Source organism: Nelumbo lutea, chromosome 3, assembly GCF_056320005.1.
Source record: "Nelumbo lutea isolate HS-2025 chromosome 3, American lotus-T2T, whole genome shotgun sequence".
NCBI classification, from domain to species: domain Eukaryota; kingdom Viridiplantae; phylum Streptophyta; class Magnoliopsida; order Proteales; family Nelumbonaceae; genus Nelumbo; species Nelumbo lutea.
In genome coordinates this window covers 26,304,704-26,315,049 of record NC_142686.1, presented here as the reverse complement: position 1 = coordinate 26,315,049, position 10,346 = coordinate 26,304,704, and the positions used below count along the sequence as shown (strand labels likewise).

The 10,346-nt window shown below is 35.3% G+C and overlaps 1 protein-coding gene across 7 annotated transcripts; it reads left to right on the top strand.

Annotated features, from left to right (window-relative positions):
- Nucleotides 1–3,152: 3,152 nt before the first annotated feature.
- Nucleotides 3,153–8,239, top strand: LOC148863778 (uncharacterized). Of its 7 annotated transcripts, XM_088977621.1 has the most exons (10): nucleotides 3,305–3,511; nucleotides 4,215–4,243; nucleotides 4,340–4,725; nucleotides 5,344–5,509; nucleotides 6,022–6,093; nucleotides 6,196–6,263; nucleotides 6,383–6,533; nucleotides 7,331–7,411; nucleotides 7,513–7,602; nucleotides 7,697–8,239. In XM_088977621.1, exons 4-10 carry the CDS (start codon nucleotides 5,423–5,425, stop codon nucleotides 7,781–7,783), a joined length of 636 nt encoding a protein of 211 aa, XP_088833747.1. In that variant the 5' UTR covers nucleotides 3,305–3,511; nucleotides 4,215–4,243; nucleotides 4,340–4,725; nucleotides 5,344–5,422; the 3' UTR covers nucleotides 7,784–8,239. The 7 variants fall into 7 exon arrangements, with proteins under 7 accessions (XP_088833742.1, XP_088833744.1, XP_088833747.1 ...); XM_088977616.1 differs by lacking the exon at nucleotides 5,344–5,509 and having other exon boundaries at nucleotides 3,153–3,511; XM_088977618.1 differs by lacking the exon at nucleotides 5,344–5,509 and having other exon boundaries at nucleotides 3,228–3,511; nucleotides 4,378–4,725.
- The last annotated feature ends 2,107 nt before the right edge of the window (nucleotides 8,240–10,346 follow it).

The following is a 10,346-nucleotide window of genomic DNA, read 5'->3' as shown; positions in this document are numbered from 1 at the left end:
GCCATTCATACACTAAGGCTGCGTTTTGTGAATGCAAATATGTAGAATGTAAAAGGTAAAATTGGGTTAATTTTGCATTGATAAATTCATCTCCTTATCAAATAGATTTTTAGTTATAATGGATATAAATATGAATTCTAATAAACCATACGCCTTTTTCTTTTTTTTTTTTATCAAATGTCTATTTGAATGCAAATGTATTTCTTTTCTATTTGATATACTTTTATATCTTATTATCAATGTAAATATACAGTAGAAAATGTATTTTCTGTCATTTATCAATGCATAAATATGATGTTACCAAATATAGGCAAAAGTGAACCAGAGTGCAACCTCCATTTGCATTGTTTCCAAATGTAGCCTAAGGTGGTGATCGATATATGGTACCTTGCACACAATAAAAAATTATGCAAATTTAGCCTGAACTGAGATTTACCACACCACCATCACATGTATATCTCATAGTCTCAACCACGCTACATAGATTATAGTCCCATAATCCATTATGGTACATTGCACGTATATGTAAAAGACCTAATTGTGGGAATGGAATTTCGGTATATTTCAACCGTTTTAAATATTGATGGAAGATTTAATGTATTCAGGGCAAATTGCCATCAGAAAAAATAATAAGAAACAAAAAATTTCGAGGGAATGAAATTCTTCATACATAATTTTTTAGTATCGATATTTTGAACCTTGGTTATTCCTATGTGTTTATTATTCATCAAGTAATGATGAAATGTTAGTATTGGGAGATTCTTTGCCTAGTTGGCTGAAACCTTTTATTGCTATTTCTCTGGTTTGAATGAATTGTTGTTTTTTAAAAGAAAAAGAAATCAGACAATAAAAAATTATTAATTTTTTATGCTAAAGCTAAAATGGCAATAGACACAATAAGGACATGGATGAGACATGAGAGTGCTCATTTGGTCACCCCTCTTTAAATTGGAGATCACACCCGTGCCCAACAAACGCCCACATGCACATCTCAGCGTGAACATCTCCTGAAATTGTCAATGGCAAATGTTCCCAATACACAATTGAGAAGATATACTCTGGGGGTTTGTGGGGCGCAGATGTGATTTCTTAAATTGGCCCTATGTATTCACTTACCTATCTATACCAATCCTATCGGAAAGTACTGTTTGGGTTAAATGGAGCTGAAAGTTGGTATTTGGCAATCTGGCATAACTCCCCTATCCGATGAGTTCTGCTTCAGTCAGGGCAAGGGGAAAGACCCATTTATTCATTAAAAAAGCAGTTTTACAAAAAAAAAAAAAAACCATTAAAAAGACAATAGTTCTTACATGAAATCATAAACGTGGTAGCGAGTAAGATGTTATTTATCAAAATTCATAGATGGGTTTTGATTGGCCAAAACTCTTTTCATATCATATTTTTCCCGTTTCATAGATTTTCCTTAATTACATTTTATTTTTGTTTCAACTATAGTACTTCTACTTTTATTACCATAAAGGAAATGTAGAGCTAATTTCAAAGAGTCCCCCCAATTTTAATTAATGCTTCATCTCTAATCTTGGAAATTAACTTGTCAAATAAGTTGTTTTATGAACTTTGTACCTACGAAAAAAACATATATATCAAATTTCAATGGTTTTAGTTTGACAGGCTTTCTTCTACAGAACTGAAATTACAGATTGGACAGGCTTTCTTCTACAGAACTGAAATTACAGATTGGACCATGTAAGAACTGTTGGATAATAATAATAATAATAATAATAATAATAATAATAAAACTAAGGATGAAATTTAAATCATCAGTATATTTTATGGGAAAGAAGGAAATCTAATCCATAATTTTCATGATGAGAAATCTGGTCATTATTTTGACATGGGCTAAACATTTGGACCCCAAGACACATGTAAGCTGTTTATGGGTCAATTTTTTCTCCTTATTTGGGGGAAGTTTTAGGTCAAATTTCAGAATTTGAGATAATTATCACATTCTTTGGATGGTCAAATACCCAAAATAGAAAAATAGATGAGGAAAAAAAGGGGGAAGAAAATAGTCTACAGATCCGACCAGTCAAGGTAATGTGATAGACTAATAGATGATTAAGATCACTAAATTGGGATCAATTTTATGACCCGGGATACTGAATGGGAGTTGAGACCCATTGAAAAAGTTGAATTAGACCTTGAGAGAGAGGAAAAAATCTTCTCTCCCCAATTCATGATTGGCAGCTCTAATGTCCACAAGCTTTCAAATTTGATCCACCCTTGACCAGGATAAGTGGAGCCAGACAATATGATGTACCTGCAACACATAATTGTACTGGTACAAGATATCTTGCCCTCAAAATGGTTTCACTTGTTACTTGGATGGACTACCCAATCAATTGGGAACCACAACCACAACCACCCATTAACCTGCTCCTACTCAATTTATCATATCCATTCATTGATCTCAATCTCAGATGAGTAGCCTGTAGCCTGCCTTAAAACAAACACTCAAACCTTTATAATAGTTTATCGATTGATTGTAGGGTCATGATCATGGACCAAAGCTGGGCCCATTAAATGGGCGATCAATATTTAAGCATCGATTATAGGGGTGTCCATGAAAAACCGAAAAATCGAATCGATTTGAGAAAATCGAATCGTAAAATGTAGTTAATCAAATCAGTTGTTTCAGTTTCGGTTCAGAATTTTTGAAAAATTGAAGAACCGGTTTGGGTATTCGGTTAACCTATAAAAATTTGACAGTTAACCGAACCGACTGGTATATATATTTATATGTATATTTTATAAATATTTTTAATATATCACATTTTTTTATGTATTTTATATAAATATATATTCATTATATATAAATATATACTTATATTATATTTATAATGATCTATTTACAAATATATTATATATTTTTAAAATTTTTAAAATATATTATATATCATTTATTATTTATAATATAATATTATATATATTTATATAATATATATTATAAATATAAAAAACCAAAAAATCAAAGAATTGAATCGGTCAAAAATCGAAACTGGCAGACCGGTTAACCAGTGATACCGGTTCAATTTCGGTTTGGCAAAATGAAAAAACCGATACCACCGGTTCGAATAGAAGGAGACCGTAGTGGATAATGACTTCAAATAGAAGGAGAAAATGAAGAAAATGAAGAAAATTTTAATTTCACGTGAGTTGTGACCGTAGTGGGGTTCTTAATTAACGGCAAAACCGGTGAAGGAAAAGGAATCGTGGCGGTCATGGGTTTGCCGTTAGAATCTCTCTCTCTACATTGCTTCTTTCTCTGTACAAACTACGAACTACGAGAGGGAAAATAGAGAGAGAGGTGTTGTATATAATGCTGTAGAATATACATCGAAATTGGTTGTTTTGGATTTGAGTTTAGATGTTGGATCGAGTGTGTGAACTGATTACGACGACACTCAATCTCTTGCTTCCTTCCAAAACTGAGATTTCGAAGGAACCCGTAGCGAGCTTTCTTACCTTGAAGAAATTCGATTCCCTTCTTGTAAGTTTCTCCTATCTTCTTTCTTATTTCTTCTGTGTTTCTCTCTGTTCTTGCTTATGATTTTAATCTGCTTGCTTTGGTTTTTGTTTCTTTAACGATTTTGATTGATCAAGGTATATCTTTTTTCTCTTTTCCATCTGGGTTTGTTCTAGTTTTGCTCTTCTCTCTGTTTCCCTTTTTGGGTACTTTGTTTTTATTGTTTTAATAAGTTTTTCTGGGTTGTTGGACGTGTTTTCTGAATCCGGTTTCAATAGTTTTCTTCTCCTTTTTCGTGTTTGTCAACTTTGTTTTTTTTTTTTTTTTTTTTTTTTATTTATTTCTAAGGTACTTTTAATCAAAGTTTTTTTATAAAGGCACTTCTTCTTTTCGAGTTCTCCCCCTCCCCTTTTCTTATTTTGCCTCTACTTTTTTCTGTTTCCATGTCTTTTGATGATTCCGGCTGTGGGTTCAGCTTGAATTTTGGCTTTGACTGGTAACAGTACCACAAACCACCCCCATTCTGTTCCTTTCCCCACAACTCTCCTTTTCTATTCTTCTATCTGTTTTAGTTGGCTTTTAAAGTTCTCATTTCAGTCCTATTCTTGCTTTTTTCTTCGTTGTTGAAGGTAAATGCTTTATCTTTCCTTTCGCATTTCCTTTTCGTTGTGGAATTTTGTTCTTCTTATTCTTCTATTTGATGGTTGAGTTGCCATTTTTGTTGCAGCTTAATTACTGGTTTTGATCTTAGAAGAGGTACTCCTTCCTTTCTTGCATTGTTTCCTAACTTTCATTTTCATTCATTGCTCATTTACCTTACCAGAACTCATTTCTTTTCCTTTTGAATTGCAGTTTTGTCTGGATCTATTCAGTTTTGATTTTATTTACAGGAGTTCTGGAAAAGGAGAAGAGGTTGCAGAAAGGGGTTTGTCGCTGGTTTGTAATTTTACTTTTTCCTATTATTTCTTGAGTGTTATTTGAGGATGGGAGATCATTTTGTGCTGCTGGTCGATCGGTTGCTCACTGAATCCACACTGGAAGCTGCAATTGAGAGCAGAAACGGATCTTTACAAGCCACAGCATCAGCAGTTGAAGCAATGGCAACCCAATTCTCTCCCAGTAAGATGGATATCAGTCAGGTGTCATCTCCTAGAAAATTGGTGGAGTGCAGAATTTGCCAGGATGAGGACGTAGATTCAAACATGGAGACACCTTGCTCTTGCTGTGGCAGCTTGAAGGTTAGTTGAAATTTAATTTGCATTTATTTTTTCTTTTTGGTAGTTGGATTTTTTTTTCATCGCCCATATTATAGTTTTGTTGGTCTGAAATTTTGAAATATTCTTGGTTAACTTTTTTTTTTATTTATTACTTTCTGTTTCTTATACTGCATACAATTCCTAAACAAATGCTACTAGACTTATATTATTCTTGTTTCTTATTTGTTGAAGCATTTCTGCATTTGGAAGCATCTTTGATTTCCAATTATCAAAGTTGTTCCCCTGGGTTCCTTTTCTTTCTCAAGAAGTTCCAAAGTATTCTCGTTTACCTGTTCAAGTTTGACTGAGTTGTGAAATTTCCTATCAAAGGTCTTGTCTGGACATTGGATATTGGAAATCAATTTGGAACATGTAATGATGCATTTCCAAGAAGAAAATGAATACCGTGAAATGCTAAGATAATGTTTAATTTGCTTTTGAGTTCTGTTCAAAATGACCATATCAATTGAATTAATTTGTTGTATGCTGAACAAGTTTCAGTCTTATCTTTGACCTCGGTTTATAGCTTCTTCTTCACAATATAAAAACGCATTTTGGCTTCCCTGCTTCTTTAACGTGTAGTAATCTGTGTCTTTGTAGCTTTAACTTGGAAATTTTGTAATAGTCATAAGAATTCAAAAGCAAGAAGCTATGGGGAAAAGATCAACTTTCTGAAGATATGGGGAATCAAACTTCTCTCATTTTTACTGCCTTGGAGGATACCTCTTGGCCTTGGTTCAGCCTGCACTTTGAGCTACAAAGCTTAGTATGAGATCTAGCCCAACCATCATGCTTCTTACTGATCTTTTGAAACCAAATGATGCTTAGTATTATCATATAAAACATAAAATATCGATTTCATAGACCTTTCCAATATGGTTGTCTGTGAATCCCTTTTTATTCAGGACATACAAATCTGAGATTGCCAAACCACTTATTCAATTACGATCATCTAGACAGTAAAATATTTTGCATTTAGGGGGAGTGTCATTATTGTTTATTAATCAACATCTTTATCTATCTTCCACTTTTTGGCATTTTAACCTGTTATATTGATCCATTTTTCTTCCACCCAAGTTTTCCTTAGGCTATGCTTGGTTTGACAGTAAGCCGGAGAGAAGCAGAAAGTTGAGGGAAAGTTCTTAATAAATTTTGTCAAATTCCTTAACAACTTTCCCTCAACTTTCTGTTTCTCTTGTATTTTCTACAAAACCAAGCACAGCCTTAGGGATTATATCCGGAATTACTTTGATATCATTTACTTCTTAACTGTTGTAGTATGCTCACCGTCAATGCATCCAAAGATGGTGTAACGAGAAGGGTGACACCATGTGCGAAATATGCCACCAGGTGTGTGATTTTCTCTTCAGTTTAACCATAAAAAAACTTTGATCTTATTGATTGATATGGATCTTTCCTAAGATATGCTCCTCTGAATTTGTGAGATTTCAGCAATTCAAGCCAGGTTACACAGCACCACCTCAACTGTTCCGCTATGGAGGTATACCTATGAATTTCAGGTATCCAATGAGTTAGGATTCATTTTAGTTACGACTTCACTATTTGAACTTGGACCTACTGACATCTCCTTTTACCAGAACAATTCAAGTTATGTTTATGGATATGGTGTTTCTTTCAGGGGAAATTGGGAGATTTCCAGAAGGGACCTGCACAATCCTCGATTTATAACAATGGTAGCAACAGATCGCAGTTTCCTGAGTCCTGACTATGATGAATATTCAGTTTCCACTTCAAGAAGCCTGATTTGCTGCCGCACAGTGGCTATTATTGTACTCTCTCTCTCTCTTTCTCTCTCTCTCTCTCTCTCTTTTTCTCTCTCTCTCTCTCTTTCTCTCTCTCTCTCTCTCTCTCTGTGATCCAACTGTCCATCATATAGATAATTCTCTGGTTCTTCAATGTGTTCGGTACCCCTGTCCACACAGCTCCCTACACAGTCTTTATTGGTGTGCTTCCTAACTGAGATTAGCCATTCAGAGTCGCAATGCTTTTAGTTTCAAAGTTGTATATGAATTTGATACATGAATAGAGGGTGGCTAGAGGAACGAATGTGACCCTTTTGGGCCTCTATCATCTTTGCCCAATGGGAGATTCTTTGGACATTTAGAATCTTTAATTGAATGACCTGATCAACGTGGTTGCTTCCTATTGAAGCACTTTTTGTTTTGCCAAGTCAAGGGATAATATTGCCAATTAGAACCATCCATCAGACAAGGGACCTTCCGGATTTGCCATGCATGGACTTCCTCAATGCAAAATTAAAATTTTAATTAAAAAAAGAACCTACAAAATAGAACTTGTCTTGGACATGTGGCAAAGGCTTCTAGGCTCAACATTTGCCTCATGGATAGAAGACAGTCAAGAAAATATGTGGTGACCTTTCAGGCCCCAACTTTGCTGCCACATGGAAGATTCCTGGGCGGGCCATTGGGAGTTGCAGTAGAAGACCTTGTTCCATTTCATGTACATGATATTATTTTACCTGAGAGAATGGTTCTTAAGCTGATTGTTTCATCCTGTAATTCTGTGTAACTGTTTATTTCTTCTTTCATTTCCTTATTCTTTGCAGTTCATGGTTCTTCTGGTTCTAAGACATGCTCTTCCAGTCATAGTAAGTGGGACAGGAGAGTACTCGTTCACATTGCTCATGGTAAGGTTGGCTGGTCACAATTTCTGTCAAATAGAGATATTGAAAATCATTTTCATATGACAGTATATGAATACTGCTGCTTATACTACTTGATCCAACAGATGTTGCTTTTGAGAACTGCTGGAATTCTTCTTCCAATCTATATAATGTTGAGAGCAGTGATTGCCATTCAGCGTCGTCGCCAACAACTGGTATTCAATATTTTTTCTCCCTGTTGATAAAGTAATTGATTGCCACAAAACACCAACACAATTTTGTTGTTTTTTTTTTTTTTTGACTTTTTAGGAGATTCCCACCTTGTCCACTGCATCTGAAGGAGAAAATGAGCAGTCACAATTGCACTCTCAGTCACATCTTATTCGTATGCACTGAACTGCTCCACTGCTGACACTTGAAACAACCTGATGATGGCTGATGAAGAACGACATTTGATGACCTTCAGCCATTGCATTGTGATAAAAAGCACCTGCTAATCATTAGTTGGCTTCATTAATTCTGTGAAGGGGGCAGCAACTGTCATCATCTGTAATTAATATCAGATGAGAAGGAAAAACTAGAGCTTAGAAGGAAGATGGTCGAAGCAGCCAAATACTGCAAAATTGTGCTTTGTCTTACCTTGACTACAAAAAGGGAAAAAAATCATCCTCCATCCTCTTCGAGACTAAGTGAATGAGCAATCCATGTGTTCATTTGTAATGCAGTTAGCATTTTAGTTGCATGCTGTCTTAGTTCAAACATCTGGAAATTACTGTATAACCAGGAATTGTATATATAAAGTTTTCAAATGAAAATATTAAATACAATCAAAGATGAAAGCATAGTTCCGTACATGCTCTTTAATTAGATATTAATGAGCCATATTTTATTTATGAGAAATGGAGGTATTATAGTGTGCAATACCCTAGGGAATGATGGTTGAATTGGTCCAGAACTAGTATAGTTGGGGTTAAGCTGTATTGCTGATTATGTTTGGAATGCAGTAGAATAGAATGTATCTTTCAACAAACAAAGATGAATGGTTAAATCCATTTACTAGATTTTGTTTAATAGTTTATGATAAGATATATGTCCACCCAGTTTAAAATCCCAGGAAAATGGAAATGGGTTCTTTCTTCATGTCCATGACACTCATCTTTGATGGGTCCTAATAGTTTCAGTCACATTGTTAATGGTGGACTTTGCAGATAGAGGTTGGGCACGTGACTGCAATGAAAATGAAAGCAATAATTGGGACAAGCCAGTCTTTTCTATCTTTTCTTTTTCTCTTTTCATCTTTTCCATTGTTGTTACAGGTGAGACCAAAAAACCAGTTGAAGTCTTACCGCCTGAAAGGTCTCTTACCTGCTCATCCTTGAGAGCCATCCCTCAAGTATTGAAAACAGAGCTGGTGATGCACACCAACTCTCAGCATTTTCACTTTAATCCCATTTCACAACGCCAAAAGCGATAGGTATAGGTAGAGCCAAGATGATGAAATCTGCTTTAAAGTTTTAAAAAGGTGTCTAATAAGACGCGCTTTCATGTCAATTTTGCTGCATAGTACGCTATCCATGTAAGATGTAACAATAAAGGAATAGAAAAGAAAAAGCAGTTGCAATACCAGTCTCAGCCACAGTTGATTAATGAGCACTAGGCTTCTGACATCTAAAAAGCTTGACTAGTGATGAACCATTTAGATCAGTGGTTGGCATCGTTAGTCGTCATTTGAGAAGGGACAACAATTCTTTGTCCGTCTGAAATCAATTAAAAACACAATGGATAGCCGGGAATTAATACACGAATATCAATGAATCAATCAAGTAGTAGTTCCATATTCTGTAATATTAGTTCCAGAGGGTGTTTCTGAACTCTCGTGGGGGTATCTAGAATGAACCTAGGAAAATATAAGAAAAATAAATTTGGTCCAGAATTAATATTATTAAGCTTACAAAATCGGTAAAATGCTTTTTACTCGTAGCTTTTTGTAAAGAGTCCACCTTGAGGATAAGACACATCAACTATTTACAATCCTAGAGGACTGGAAATTTGTTATTTCTGATGCTTTTCATCAGAGACCTACCTAAATGGGGGCCTCTCTCAAGATGGGGATACATTGTTAGAGCTCTGACGAATGAATTGAAATGAATGCAGAGTTTGGGGCAAACCAAATTTTTTGGTATTCTTTTTCCTTAGGAGTGCTGAATGCTCATCACTAATGTTCTTTTCCTTTATGGATTTCTACTCACCCTTGAGCTCCTTGCGTTCTTTGTGCAGATAATAGAACAAAATAGGGAAACCTGAGAACCCAGAGGCTAACCTTAGAGGCTATGAGAATGATGCTTCAGATTGGCCACTTCAGTGATAAAGTGGTGATAGATAAACAAGGATCAGTGGCAGATAGGCCGAAGATAACAACATAGGGGCCTATTTTCTCATTCTTTGACAGTTTGCAACAGACAAGGTGGTCTTGATATGGTTTTAGGCAACCTCCAGAACTTGTACCTTCACATTAACGCCGATGCATCATTACCTTGTCATATCTATATTGTTAGCAGATTGCTGTATGAAGGAACTCTCTGTTGTATCTCATATTGATTTTCTTCCGAATTTCTCATCAGATTGAATGCAGTCTCACATTCACAGACTGTTCCACTCTTCTCATGCTTCCATCACAGTCGGTTGTGGACTTGCTAACTGCTATTGAATTCAGAGAGTTTAGAACGATCTGAAATTTCTGAATCAGGATATATAGTATAAAACTATAAATACATAATACAACCGGAACAAACAGCTCATAGGTGTCTGGACTCTGGACCGTGTGTGGGAAAGAAGAAAACGGATAAATTAATTGCAGAAGCAGAACTGTGTTATTCAGGAATAAATTAAATAAAAAAAACATGAATTGAGGAGATCTAGAGTTAGCCAAGCAGTTAAGCACCTGCATGCTTTTCTGATT

What these genes read in the sequence shown, in the direction of transcription:
- LOC148863778 (XM_088977616.1), top strand. Translation starts at nt 4,471, where the DNA reads ATGGGAGATCATTTTGTGCTGCTGGTCGATCGGTTGCTCACTGAATCC. An exon ending in GGTATACCTATGAATTTCAG is followed by an intron (nt 6,264 to 6,382) that starts GTATCCAATGAG and finishes TGTTTCTTTCAG; the next exon opens with GGGAAATTGGGAGATTTCCA. An exon ending in GCCGCACAGTGGCTATTATT is followed by an intron (nt 6,534 to 7,330) that starts GTACTCTCTCTC and finishes TATTCTTTGCAG; the next exon opens with TTCATGGTTCTTCTGGTTCT.